Source organism: Pinus tabuliformis, chromosome Q, assembly GCF_031772625.1.
Source record: "Pinus tabuliformis cultivar Carrire ecotype Pingquan chromosome Q, CPIR1, whole genome shotgun sequence".
NCBI classification, from domain to species: domain Eukaryota; kingdom Viridiplantae; phylum Streptophyta; class Pinopsida; order Pinales; family Pinaceae; genus Pinus; species Pinus tabuliformis.
In genome coordinates, this window is record NC_142296.1 from 1,114,780,662 (window position 1) to 1,114,795,887 (window position 15,226).

At 37.3% G+C, this 15,226-nt stretch overlaps 1 protein-coding gene across 1 annotated transcript; it reads left to right on the plus strand.

The window, feature by feature from the left end:
* The first annotated feature begins 409 nt into the window (after positions 1–409).
* On the plus strand, positions 410–5,311 carry LOC149223413 (uncharacterized). The gene has a single exon (XM_089385839.1). It carries the CDS (start codon positions 536–538, stop codon positions 5,216–5,218), a length of 4,683 nt encoding a protein of 1,560 aa, XP_089241965.1. The 5' UTR covers positions 410–535; the 3' UTR covers positions 5,219–5,311.
* Positions 5,312–15,226: the final 9,915 nt, after the last annotated feature.

Genomic DNA, 15,226 nt, shown 5'->3' on the forward strand with positions numbered 1-15,226 from the left:
TTTCTATAACTTGTTATCTGTAAGGATTTTTGGGTGCAGAGCAGCCAACAAAAATGGTCGATTTTTGGAATAGAGGGAAAATTCCAGATGCCAAACCAAGGTGCAAGGTTAGGAGGGATTTAAATATTAATATACATTCAGCGTTTACTAAAAATTACTGGGTATTTTTCAAATGGCACCCTCTTAATTTATTTATATTACTAAAAAGATTTTCATATTGGTTTTTTAATGGCACCCTCTTATTTTTTTATATTATTAAAACCATTTTTATATTATAAAAATAATTTCGAAACCAGATATTATGAATACCGGTAAAAGGGGTTGAAAACACTAAAAACGCGGGAGGAAAAAAGGGGCCGTTGCGAGTTTTATATATTTCCTTACAGATAGAACATCGAATTTTCATTGCCAATGGTATTCAAGTAATGCCTGTGTGCTGTAGAGCGCGCGCAAATCTGTGGGCGCATTGGGAGAGGAATAAGAAGGGCTGCGAGGCTTCAGCGACCTTTCACTTTTTAAAAGAGCAGAGAAGAAAATGAATGGACAGATTTCAGAAAAAAAATTCAGTCGGGGAGCCGATGTCATGGCCGCAAGGGGCACGAGCCGGGGCAGGGGCAGGGGCAGAGGCAGAGGCACATCAGCGCCACACTTAGGGTCGGAATCGGACGACCTCCGTTGCTGTCGGAGCGATGGGAAGCAATGGCGGTGCTCTAACCAGGCAATGCCGGGTCGTAAGCTCTGTGAGAAGCACTATTTACAGCAGCGAAAGAGGTCAAAGGCGGCTACGAGCAGGGGGGGGCATGCTGGGAAGAAGGATAGGAAGCCCCTGGCGGTCTCACATGACAGTGATGAGTCTTCCGAAAGCGCTGAGATTTCTCAGCCGCCGGCTGTGGAAGGGAAAAATAGAGGAGGGAAGCGAATGGATAAGGACGAAGAACAAGAATTTGGGGATTCGGACTCTGAAAACAGATCGGAGTGGAGCGAAGAATCAATGGAGGCGTCAATGGAAGATGATGTGAGAAAGAATAAGGTAGTTGGCTACGAGGATTCCAGTGCCAGGGTTTCCTCTGAAGCTGCGAGAAAAAAGAATAACGCGATTGTTTTTAAGGATTTCAGTGCACCGGATTCTTATGAAGGTGTGAGAAAAAATAAAAAAGCAACTGGGTTTGAGAATTCCAGTGTCCGGGATATTGATGAAACTGCGAGGAAGAATAAAGGCATTGGGTTTCAGGATTCCAGTGTCAGGGAACATGTCAAAGAAAATAAAGCAATTGGGTTTAGGGGCAGTGCCAGGGATTCTTCTGAATCTGTGAGAAAAAAGAATAAAGCAATTGGTTTTGAGGATTTCAGTGTCCGGGATTCTCATGAATCTGTGAGAAACAATAAAGCGATTGGGTTTGAGGATTCCAGTGTCGGGGCTTCTTATGAATCTGTGAGAAAAAATAATAAAGCAATTGGTTTTGGGGCTTTCAGTGACAGGGATTCTTTTGAAGCGGTGAGAAAAAAGAATAAAGCAATTGGGGTTGAGGATTCCAGTGCCATTGATTTTCATGAAGCTATGAGAAAAAAGAATAAAGCAATTGGGTTTGAGGATTCCAGTGCCAGGGATTCTCATGAAGCTGTGAGAAAAAAGGATAAAGCAATTGGGTTTGAGGATTCCAGTGCCAGGGATTCTCATGAAGCTGTGAGAAAAAAGGATAAAGCAATTGGGTTTGAGGATTCCAGTGCCAGGGATTTTGATGAAGCTGTGAGAAAAAAGGATAAAGCAATTGGGTTTGAGGATTCCAGTGCCAGGGATTCTCATGAAGCTGTGAGAAAAAAGGATAAAGCAATTGGGTTTGAGGATTCCAGTGCCAGGGATTCTCATGAAGCTGCGAGAAAAAAGGATAAAGCAATTGGGTTTGAGGATTCCAGTGCCAGGGATTCTCATGAAGCTGCGAGAAAAAAGGATAAAGCAATTGGGTTTGAGGATTCCAGTGCCAGGGATTCTCATGAAGCTGCGAGAAAAAAGGATAAAGCAATTGGGTTTGAGGATTCCAGTGCCAGGGATTCTCATGAAGCTGCGAGAAAAAAGGATAAAGCAATTGGGTATGAGGATTCCAGTGCCAGGGATTCACATGAAGCTGTGAGGAAAAAGAATAAAGCAATTGGGTTTGAGGATTCCAGTGCCAGGGATTCTCATGAAGCTCTGAGAAAAAAGCATAAAGCAATTGGGTTTGAGGATTCCAGTGCCAGGGATTCTCATGAAGCTGTGAGAAAAAAGGATAAAGCAAGTGGGTTTGAGGATTCCAGTGCCAGGGATTCTCATGAAGCTGTGAGAAAAAAGGATAAAGCAAGTGGGTATGAGGATTCCAGTGCCAGGGATTCACATGAAGCTGTGAGAAAAAAGAATAAAGCAATTAGGTTTGAAGATTCCAGTGGCCGGGATTCTTATGAACATGTGAGAAAGAATAAAGCAATCAGATTTGAGGATTCCAGTGCCAGGGACTCTTGTGAAGCTGTAAGAAAAAAAAATAAGGCAATTGGTTTTGAGGATTCCGGTGTCCGTGATTCTTATGAACCTGTGAGAAAGAATAAAGCAATTGGGGATTCCAGTGCCAGGGATTCTTATGAACCTGGGAGAAAAAAGAATAAAGCAATTGAGTTTGAGGATTCCAGTGCCAGGGATTCTTATGAACCTGGCAGAAAAAAGAATAAAGCAATTGAGTTTGAGGATTCTAGTGCCCGGGATTCTTATGGGACAGTGAGAAAGAATAAAGCAATTGGGTATGAGGTTTACAGTTCCAGGGATTCTTATGAAGCTGTGAGAAAAAAGAATAAAGCAATCGAGTTTGAGGATTCCGGTGTCCGGAATTCTTATGAACCCCCGAGAAAGAAGAATAAAGCGCTTGGGTTTGAGGATTCCAGAGCCCGGGATTCGACCTCGAAACCTGTGCGACTCTCTCTACCTAATGGAATAATGACGATTGCTCCACCTCCAGAGGTTGATGTTGCTAAGGTTGAAGCAACTAAGAGGAAGATAAAATGTGATGGTAAATTGCAGAGCAAGGCTGATACCGAGCTTGGAGAAAGTTCTTCGTCTCATGATAATGCCGCGGGGGAGAAAGAAATAAAATCACCATTACAGAAAACTGTGAGTACAATGTGCCATCAATGCCAAAGAAATGACAAAGGAAGAGTGGTCTGGTGCTCCATATGTACAAAGCGTTACTGTGTTTGCTGCTTTGAAAAGTGGTACCCCCTTCTCACGGAGGAGGAGATTGCCGAGACCTGTCCATTTTGTAGGGGGACTTGCAATTGTAAAGCATGTTTGCGGCGAAATCCGAAAGTCAGCGTGGAGCCTGTATTGAGTAAATCTGATAGGGTTCGTTGTCTCCAGTACCTAATTTGCAGTGCACTCCCTGTGGTTTCTAGGATTCAAAAAGAGCAAATGCTGGAGCAGGAGGTGGAGGCTCGTATTCAAGGAAAACCAGCACAAAGCCTGGAGATTCCCTTGGACGTTGTGGATCCAGATGAACGTGTTTACTGTGATAATTGCAATACATCCATCATAGGTCTTCACCGAAGTTGTGCAGTTTGTGAGTATGACCTCTGTCTCACATGTTGTCGAGAGCTTCGTGATGGGTTACAGCCTGGGGGTGCTTCAGCAGAATCATCCAACCAACAGTACACGAAGAGACTACTGGCTGACAAGGAAGAGAATGAGAAGGATGCAGAACCGAAAAATATGAGGGGTCAGTTAGAGTCTGCGCCGGTACCTGTTTGGAAAGTTAATTCTGATCTTTCGATCCCATGCCCGCCCAGTGAGCGTGGTGGTTGTGGAAATAGCTTGTTAGAATTGAAGTGCATGCCCCCTGGGTCAAATTGGATTGCGAACATTGAAGAAAAGGCACAAGCAATTGCGAGGAACTATGAAATTCCAGAGCCATTGAGAGGTTCCAAACCATGTTCTGAGTGCTTCGAGGGTAATTCTGAGCTCTCTGATAAGTTAAGAAGAGCAGCTAACAGGCAGGATAGCAGCGACAACTATTTGTATTGTCCAACCGTTCAGGATGTGAAGGGCGAGGCTCTTGAACATTTTCAGAAGCACTGGAGAAGGGGCGAGCCTGTGATTGTCCGAAATGTTTTGGATACTACAACAGGGCTGAGCTGGGAGCCAATGGTCATGTGGCGGGCTTTCAGGGAGACCAGAAACAGGTTTGCGACCGAGACACACTCAGTCTTTGCCATTGATTGCCTGGATTGGTTTTCGGTTGAGATCAATATACATCAGTTTTTTGATGGTTATGTAAATGGAAGGTGTCACACTAATCACTGGCCCGAGATGTTGAAGTTGAAAGATTGGCCTCCAGCAAATTTATTCGAGGAGCGTCTACCACGACATGGTGCTGAATTTATCTGTGCCTTACCTTTCAAGGAGTACACCCATCCTGAAACAGGGATTCTAAATCTCGCCACAAGGCTTCCACCGGGCTGCGCGAGAACTGATTTAGGACCCAAAACGTACATAGCTTATGGCACCAGGGAAGAACTTGTTAGAGGGGATTCAGTCACTAAGTTGCACATTGACATGTCTGATGCTGTCAATGTTATAATGCATACAGCCGAGGTCAAGTTCTCAGATTTCCAACAAAAGCAAATAGAGAAATTGAGAGCAGAATACAGAATAAAAGATGGGCTGCCACAGGTTTCAGGGGAGATGGGAAACGAAAGCTCCGACTTTGGGGGCGCTCTTTGGGATATATTTCGGAGAGAGGATATACCCAAATTACATGCTTATATGGAGAAACACCAGAGAGAATTCAGGCACCTTGACAGTAAGCGTCTTAAAGAGGTTATTCATCCTATTCATGATCAGACGATTTACCTTTGTGCTGAGCATAAGAGAAGGCTGAAAGAGGAATATGGAGTAGAAGCATGGACATTTGAACAACATCTTGGCGAGGCAGTTTTCATTCCAGCTGGGTGCCCTCATCAAGTTCGAAACCTCAAGTCATGCATAAAAGTTGCTCTTGATTTTGTATCGCCTGAGAATTTACAGGAATGTATTCAATTGACTGAAGAGTACCGCTTGGTTCCCAAGGGTCACAGAGCGAAAGAAGACAAGTTAGAGGTGAAGAAGATCATTCTCCATGCAGTGGAATCGGCCCTGAAGGAACTAAAGAGCTTGGTCAAAGTTAGGAAGGACACAAACAAGGGAAAGGGTATGGCGTTGTAGAAAATGTAGATTCAACCCTGCTGTCACGTTTTGAGTTCCCAACTCTTGAGAAATTTACTCACCCTTCTTTTGAAAATTTTCCAGAGTCACTTATATTTTTGTAAAAAGTGGCTCCTCTTCAATAATTTGCGGTTTTTCTCAATCATGAATTTTATGCATGTGTAAATGTGTGGGATGAATGAATATTCAGGAGTGTCTTTAATTTTATTTTTTATAAAGTATTGATATTAACAGTGTTCACTCAATTTAACGAGTGCCACTGCAACAAGTTTATTCAATTTAACAATGCCACTGCAGTGGCGTTCTCTCTGCCATTGGTTTCATTGTAAATAAGAAATGGTGATACATGCTGTCATTTCCATGGAATTAAGAGTGTATATGGGGATGATTTCAATCCTTCTCTTGATGTTGACAGTGTTCTTTCAGACCTTTCTCATTGCTATCCTCCTCTTGATGCTAGTAGTGTTATTTCAGACCTTTCTGATTGCAATCCTCTGCTTGATGTTAGGCAGTGTTATTTCAGAACTTTCTGGATGTTTGCAGTGTTATTACAGACCTTTCTGTTGTGGGAGTGGGATTACGATTTCATAATTGTTTTTCTGATAATCATACCGACAGACCATAAACAGGTCTGTGCAGTTTGTCCATCTGTCCACATGACAGAGCCATCCACATACAGAGCAGTTATTTTCGGTGAACTGAACACTGTAATATTGTTCAATTGATACAGATTAGATTTTTGGAAACCTGAACACTCTGTAATATTGTTCAATTGATACTTTTTAGTGTTTGGAAACCTGGACACTAGTTGCAAAACTCTGAATATAGATCAATCAATCTGAATACATATTAGTTTTTTGGAAAACTGAACACTTGTTGCAAAATCTGAATATAGATAAATCAATCTGAATACATATGAATTTTTTGGAAAACTGAACACTTGTTGCAAAATCTGAATGCAGATCCACCATAAACAGGTTTGTGCAGTTTATCCATCTGTCCACGTGACAGAGCACTGGGTAGTATCTACATACAGAGCAGACATAGCAGTTTTTAGGAGAACTCAACACTCATGTAATATTGTGCAATTGATACAGATTTAGTTTTTTTGGAAAAGTCAACACTTGTTGCAAAATCTGAATGTAGATCAATCATAATGTCTGGAGAATTAACCATTATTTGTGGTGAATTTTGCTTGCGTTTAGCTTTATGCACGAGGCAATGACAGCAATTGTTGTTCAAGAATGGTGGCTGCAGAGGATGGCTGAGTAGCTTTCTGGTGCTATTTGAGTGTTTGTTGATCTAGTACTCCTTGAAAGCAAAATAAAATGGAGATTTCTGATCATATATCTTCATAGCATCCCGTCTTATTATCCATGGTAGCATCTTCTGAATACAGGCCTGGCAGATTACATAATTATATCATTATACACACGTTGGGAATGATAAATTGTAAAACACTCTATTATAGAAATGCCTTTGCAAGGGTCAATCAAACCATTTCCAAGCTCTGAGTCAATCAAACCATTTCCAAGCTCTGAAAGGCCATCGCTGCTGGCTGTAACAGTGGGATAAATAAATACTTTGTTACAATGAAGGCTAAATTTATTTGAGTACTGTTCAAATCATTTCCTGTTTCATCTTTTGTCCACAATATGGGTTTTCTGAATATATCATCCAGAATGCAAATGAAAAAGTAGACAGTGCCATGATGGCGCTTTAGGTGGATATGAAATTTGAGTCTGTGAGACATTGGTGGTGGCTGGCTTCTGCTAAACCAGAGGTGGTTATATTCTTGCTATGATATCTACCCTATTTGGGCAAATCATTTAATTCGGAAACCATAACCTTTAATTTTGTTGAGATTTTAAGATAAACGATACGACTAAATTTAAGGATCCAATGTACATATTCTCACAACTGGATAGTTAGGATATGCACGAAATAAATACACAACAGATTTTAACTTCCATGTTCTCTGAGTATTTCTGTTTTTTTAATACATTGTGTTTTTTTAAATAAAGCAAAGGAAGGAAAAGCGGAAATGAATTAGAGAACCAATACAGATTTCTGTCAAATGTTAAGTATATATATAAATTAGCAATTGTTAAGTATATATATAAATTAGCAATTGTTGTGAAATTGTAAAAAGTATGTTATAGGGTGATTTTTTTATTTTTATTTTCTTAAATTGAATGAATAAATTAAAACTACCATGTGATTGTATGAAGAAAAAATGTAGATTTTCTTTGTCTCGATATAATTAAATGGTGTGAAACATGAAATTGTGTTCTGTATTTATAGTTTTGGTGCTACATATTTGTGTTCTGTATTTATAGTTTTGGTGCTACATATTATATATGAAAATAATTTTTTTTGTTATAACATATCACATAGTTATAAATTTTGTTTGGTAGTGACAATATTGTATGAAACACTCATTTTGTGTAACATAGTATATTGCGTATAAGTTTTTTTGTGTGACATCATGATATTGAATTGATCACAATGTTCCTTTCTCATGATATATAACATTATGTCAAAATCTTTTTCCATGTTACATGTTGTGCTTTCTCAAACTTTCCTTCATCATGACAAAGGAATTTTTTTATAATAACTCCCATGCAACATACCATATCTCCTTTAGCTTTCCATCTTTATGGCACAATGCAACACACAAGTTTTGTTTCATACGATACATGGACATAACATTTTTTAAAAGGGGTGCATAAAGACAAGCGTGTGTAGTGCACATAAAATGATTTTGGATGTAACATATTGTATCGATCCAAACTTTTATTTGTTATGAGATATCATAGAATATAAAGTTTTATTCCTTTATAGTATAGTGTATTTCTTCAAGCTTTAAATCTTTGCAGCACATCACACTATACCATAGTACACAGTTGGAAAATTGCAAACCAAATGATATTTTGCATTTTTATTTGGGTTAGAGCTCCTTAATCCAAAAATATTTTTTTTTCATTTTCCATAACTTTGTTTCTTTGCACTATATCAAATTTAAACTTCTTTGGCTATGACATCACATCACACCAAATTTTTGTTTGTGGCAACCATTCACCTCATGCCAAAGTTTCTTTATAGATCACATTTTCTTAAAATTTCCATCATCAAGACATAGTGCATAATGCATCTAAAGCACTTTCGATCATTGAAATCACATAACTCCAACTTTCCATTGTTGCAACATATACATTATGTCAAAGATTCTTGAGCAACACATTGCACTTCCTCAAACATTCCTTCATTATGAGACAATAGGTATCACACCTAAAATGTTTTTGGCCACAACATATAACATCACTCCAAACTTTCATTTGTCACAACTTATTGTATTATACAAGCTATGCAACACATACACTTTCCAAAATTTTCCTTGTGGCATATTGTATCACTCTAAAGTTTTGAGTGGGTGAATGAAGACCAAAATCTCAGAAGTTATTATTTTAAATATGAAATAAAATCAGAGATGCCATTGCACTTGAATGTGTAAATTCAAATGACTTTAAAGAAAGAAAATGAAGAATCCTTAGGCTCATGGCTCTTATATAGGCTAGGTTTGCAACAATCTAATGCCATTTCTGACATCCATAATTTTTCATATCTCTATGCTATCACGGAGATGTTGTGTTTGGTTAAACATGTTTAGGTGTGTCAAAGATCAACTATTGTTAACTAAAGTGACCATGATTGAGTATGATGGTTGAATCTAGATGAGTAGAGATCACAATGGTTAATTATGGTTGATTGTAAGTTGATTTTGGTTAACTTTGGTTATCAATGGTTGGTGATGGTTGACTTTAGTAGAACATGTTGATAGGGTTGCTGATGGTTGACTATTATTGACAATAGTTGACTTTGATCTATTGAAGCTTTTAATGGTTAAGTATGGTTCATTGTAGACGAAATATCATGATCTTTGGTTGATTGTGGTTTATTACCATTGAATATTGTTTATAGTGTGATTATGTCAAATGTTAACTATTATTAATTAAAAGTGATTATGGTTGAGTAGAGATCATAATGATTAACTATGTTTGATTGTAGATTGATTTTGGTTAACTTTGATAAACACTGGTTGATAATGGTTGAGTAGGGTTGAGTATAGTAGACTATGTTGATAACATTGATCATTATTGAATATGATTGACTATTATTGATTTTTTTTTTTTAATTATTGTGACAAAAGTTGATATCGATTCATTATAGTTCTTAATAGTTGAAATTTTGAAGAAGTGTAATGTATCAAGCAAAATAAAATTTTATGCGATGCATTATGTTGTAATAAAAGATAGATTTGAGTCTGACATGGGGCGCTGCAACAATTTTTTTTGAGACGATATGGAATGGTGTGGCAAAAAACCTTTGAGTGTGATATGTTGTTTCATGAGCAAAGGTATTGAGTGTGGAACAATGCAAGAAAAAAAACATTCCAATGAAGTATGTCTTCAAAACAAAAGAAACACGTTCACTTTAGCAATTTCCCTTTATTGTGATGAATGGAACTTTACCATGATGTGATCTATCACAACTAAAAATAGTTGATGTGTGATATACACCATGTTGCAAAGAAGAAAATGTTTTACTTGGAAGTTTCCCTTTATCTTAATGAATGGAAATGTTAATTAAAATTGATTATGGTTGAGTAGAGATCATAATGTTTAACTATGTTTGAGTGTAGATTGATTTTGGTTAACTTTGATAAACAATGGTTGATGATGGTTGAGTATAGTAGACTACGTTGATAACATTGATCATTATTGAATATGATTGACTGTTATTGTTTTTTTTTTTTAATTATTGTTGACAATAGTTGACATCAATTCATTATAGTTCTAAATAATTGAAATTTTGAAGAAGTGTAATGTATCAAGCAAAATAACATTTTATGCGATGCATTGTGTTGTAATAAAAGATAGATTTGAGTTTGACATGGGGTGTTGCAACAATTTTTTTTGAGACAATATGGAATGGTGTTGTAAAAAAACTGAGTGTGATATGTTGTTTCATGAGCTAAGGCATTATGAGTGTGAAACAATGCAAGCAAAAAAACATTCCAGTGAAGTCTGTCTTCAAAACAAATGAAACACATTCACGTTAGCAATTTCCCTTTATTGTGATGAATGGAACTTTACCATGATGTGATCTATCAAAACTAAAAATAGTTGATGTGTGATATACACCATGTTGCAAAGAAGAAAATGCTTCACTTGGAAGTTGCCCTTTATCTTAATGAATGGAAATGTACAATGATGTGTTGTGACTACAAAGAGTTTTAACACACTGTGTCATAAAATAAAGGGAAAATTGAGTGCAACGCATTGTGTCATGACAAAAGAAAAACCAGATGTGATATGTACCATGTCACGATGAAAAACAAATTTGGGGTGAAATGACATAGGAAAATCAAGTTTCTATTTGATGCAAAAAGATAATTTTGGACAAATTTTTATAACATTTCAAATGACAAAATTACCTCTCAAGCAAGGGTAAAGCTCGATGCACATCTTCAAGAGCCTAGTGAGTTCTAAGAGAGAATCATAACAAATTTCATTAGGGGGTTCAAAGTAGAGAAAATCAATATTCAACAAAGTTCATGTGATATTAATTTTATGCCAATTTTAATTCTTGGAAGAACTTATGCTCAATGGGTGATGGAGTTCGAAATGTATTTTAGATAATCAAGAGAATTTTGAGTTCTAAAATGAGTCTCCTAGGGAAAATAATAAAAAATTAGTTATGATTTTCTAAAGAAAAAAGGAAAAAAATACATTTTTATTGCAATTTTAGCTTATCCCCTTATAGGTTTTGTTATCACAAAATCTGATCTTGATAGGCTGCTGATCAAGTAGACTCTAAGTAACTCTTTCAAACCAATCTTTTAGCTAAGGCTTAGCCTCCTCAGCCTGTTTCACTTTATCATCTACATCTAGACCAAACAAAGTGCAGCTGAAATAAAAATAAACATACACAGCACATACAAAAACCTCACAAAACCATAACACAGAGATTTAACGTGGTTCACCCAACTAATCTGGGCTACGTCCACTAGAACAGAGGCATCGACAATCTTATTATTCAAAGGAGATTACAACAATTCTAATTCTTCACACATACTCTCAGCTCTCCCTATTTTCTCTACACACTTTACACACACCCTTACAATCCTCTACGGGATTACATTTCTATATAGCTGGAGCATAAAACTGAATCATAAATTCGCTCACAACAAATATAGGATGCATTAACTCCTCCAAAAATACTGGAGCTAATATAGCAACTAATCCTATTGTTGTCACATACATGAGATTTTTCCCAAATTTAATAAAACATAAAATCTCAACAATCTCCACCTTGACAACAATTAGCCTGATGCCCTGTTCATTTATTATTTTTTATCTTTTCTGCAAGCCAAGAGAAGCCAGACACCAACGCAGCTTCTCTAACAAAACTGGTTTCGTGAACATGTCTGCACAGTTTTCCTTTGTATGCACCTTTTCAAGAGAAACACCCTTTTCAGTGATAACCTGTCTTACAAAATGGTACTTGATAGGTATATGCTTTGATTTAATATGATAGGCTGGATTCTTAGCCAAATGAATTGCACTTTGACTGTCACAAAATAACTTGATGTTGTCCTGCAACCTACCAAACTCACCAATCAAACCTTTCAACCAAACCGCTTCTTTGCAAGCATGCGAAGTAGCTATGTATTCTGCTTTAGTAGTGGATAAAGCAACAATATTCTGTAGCTTTGACATCCAGCTAATAGCTCCACCTGCAAGAGTAAAGACATACCCTAAAGTTGACCTTCTCTTATCCAAATCACTTGCAAAATCGGAATCAACATATCCGCAAACAAATTCACTACTTCTGTTATAAGTGATACAATAATCACTTGTGCTTCTCAAATACCGAAGCACCCATTTCACTGCTGACCAGTGTTCTTTTCCTGGATTTGCCATATACCCGCTGACAACCCCAACTGCATGTGAAATATCTAGTCGAGTACAAACCATCGCATACATTAAACAACCTATTACATTGGCATATGGAATTCGAGACATATATTCCTTTTCTTCATTTGTACTAGGACATAAACTTGAAGAAAGCTTAAAATGGGAAGCTAAAGGGACTGAAACAGGCTTCACATTGTTCATACCAAACCTCAAGAGTATTTTCTCAATATACTTCTGTTGTGATAGCCATAGCTTACCATTGCTCCTATCTCTGAAAATCTCCATGCCCAAAATTTGTCTTGCTGCTCCTAGATATTTCATATCAAACGTCCTAGCCATCTGAGCCTTTAACCTGTTGATCTCTGTTATGCTTTTGCTTGCTAAAAGCATATCGTCAACATACAACACTAAGATAATGAACATGCCATTACTTAATTTCTTAAAGTAAACACAATGATCATATTCACTTCTTATATAATTTTGACTCAACATGAAAGAATCAAACTTCTTGTACCATTGTCGAGGCGACTGCTTCAGACCATACAATGATTTCTTGAGCTTGCAGACAAATTTCTTGTTGCGATCTTGAACAAACCCTTCTGGTTGTTCCATGTAAATTTCCTCATCTAAATCTCCATGTAAAAATGCAGTTTTAACATCTAGTTGTTGTAATTCTAAATCAAGCAAAGCAACTAATGCTAATACAAGTCGAATTGAAACAATTTTTACAACTGGTGAAAATATCTCATGAAAATCAATGCCTGCTTTCTGAGAAAAACCTTTCGCGACCAGCGTTGCTTTGTACCTGTCCTTTGAACCATCAACACCCCTTTTCAATTTGTACACCCATTTACATCCCACAATTTTTCTGTCTTTAGGAAGTTCTACCAGATCCCATGTGTCATTCTTGTGTAATGCCATCATCTCGTTCTTCATAGCTTCTTTCCACTTTTCACTTTTAGAACCTTCTACAGCTTCCTGATAACACAAAGGTTCATCATCGTTAGCGGTTAAAGAAACTGAAGTAACATAATCATCATACCTTCTAGGAGGACGTTTAATTCTCGTGGACCTCCTTAAAAATGTTTCTGGTACTTCCACAATTCGCTGATTAGTATCTGTAGGAACTTCTTCATGATCAGCATCTGAGTCATGTTCATGATCTACATCTGAAACTTGTTCATGACCTGCATCTGAAACTTGTTCGTGACTTACATCTGAACCATGTTCATCTTGATCATCATTAATATTTGGACTGGTTTCAAATTGAATGTGTTGAAGCTTAGATACATTATCCTGTTTCACTTTATCTTCTACATCTAAACTTTCAAGTGAGGATTCATTAAATTTAACATCTTTGTTAATGATGATCTTGTGAGTAGTAGGATCCCACAATCTGTATCCCTTAGTCCCATCACCATATCCAACAAAGATATACCTTTTTGATTTAGGATCTAATTTAGGACGCTGATGTTTTGGAACTAGAGCATATGCATCACAACCAAAAACTTTCAGTTTAGAATAATCACAAGGATGACCTTTCCATACCTCTTGAGGAATTTTGCATCCTATTGCAGTTGATGGTGATCGATTTACCAGATAGAAAGCTGTAGCAACCGCTTCTGTCCACAATTCCTTCTGCAAATTGGCGTTACTCAACATACTTCTTTCTCTCTCTAACAGAGTCCTGTTCATGCGTTCAACGACTCCATTTTGCTGAGGAGTATACACAGTGGTTTTATGTCTTTCAATCCCAGCTTCCTTGCAATAATTATCAAATTCCTTTGAAGTAAACTCACCACCATTGTCAGTTCTTAAACATTTAATAGTTCTTCCAGTGATGTTTTCAACTAATGCTCTAAACTATTTGAAAACTATAAACACATCAGACCGTTTCTTTAACATGTAGACCCACACTTTTCTAGAGAAATCATCAATAAAAGATACAAAATATGACGAACCTCCATATGATGTTGTAGGAGACGGACCCCAAACATCAGAATGGATATAATCAAGGATTCCCTTACTAATATGTTTTCCAGTTTGAAACTTCTGTTTGCTTTGTTTCCCAAACAGAGAATGTCTGCAGAAATCTAACTTAACAAACTTTAGACTAGGAAGTAACTTGCGATCAGATAAAATCTTTAATCCTCTTTCGCTCATATGGCCCAACCTTTGATGCCATAAACGAATAGAATTACTGTCATTTTCAGACACTATAGAAACATAATCTGACTCTATTCTTCCTTCTAACTGAAAAAGATTTCCAACCTTCTTTGCTTTCATTACTAGTAAAATTCCTTTAAAAATTTTCATTACTCCACCTTGAACAAAGGTTTTATATCCATTTGTGTCCAGTACTCCTAATGAAATGAGATTTTTCCTTAGTTCAGGTACATGTCTTACATCAGTTAAAATTTTATTTGTCCCATCAAACATTTTACGCTGAACAGTTCCAATTCCCACACTGTTGCATGTGACATCATTTCCCATGTAAACCACTCCATCATTGATTGGTTTATAAGTTTTAAACCATTCCCTATGAATACACATGTGATTTGATGCACCAGAATCTAACAGCTAATGTTGATCATGACTTGACAAATCAACTGATAACACTTCATCACTCATACCTGTCTTGGATGCCGAACCTGTATTTGTCGTGTTTGCTTCTTGCTTCACTGGTGAAGAGTCTTCTTTGGATGCTTGCTGTCTCTTCCAACAGTGCTTCTTCAAATGTCCCAATTTGCCACAAAACCAGCACTTTGCCTTACTCTTCTTCCCTTTTGATTTTGATCGTGAGTCGCTGTGCTTACCAGAGCGTCTTTCTCTCGAACGACCTCTAGCCATCATTGCTTCTGATGTAGAGGTGTCGGCATTTGACCTCTTCCTTGTCTCTTCGAACAATAAAGCTCCAACAATATCATCAAATTCAAGGGTTTCTGATATACTTAGACTGATAAAAGTAACAAAATGATCCCATGACTCGGGCAACGAGCACAATAAAGTTATAGCTTTATCTTCTGAT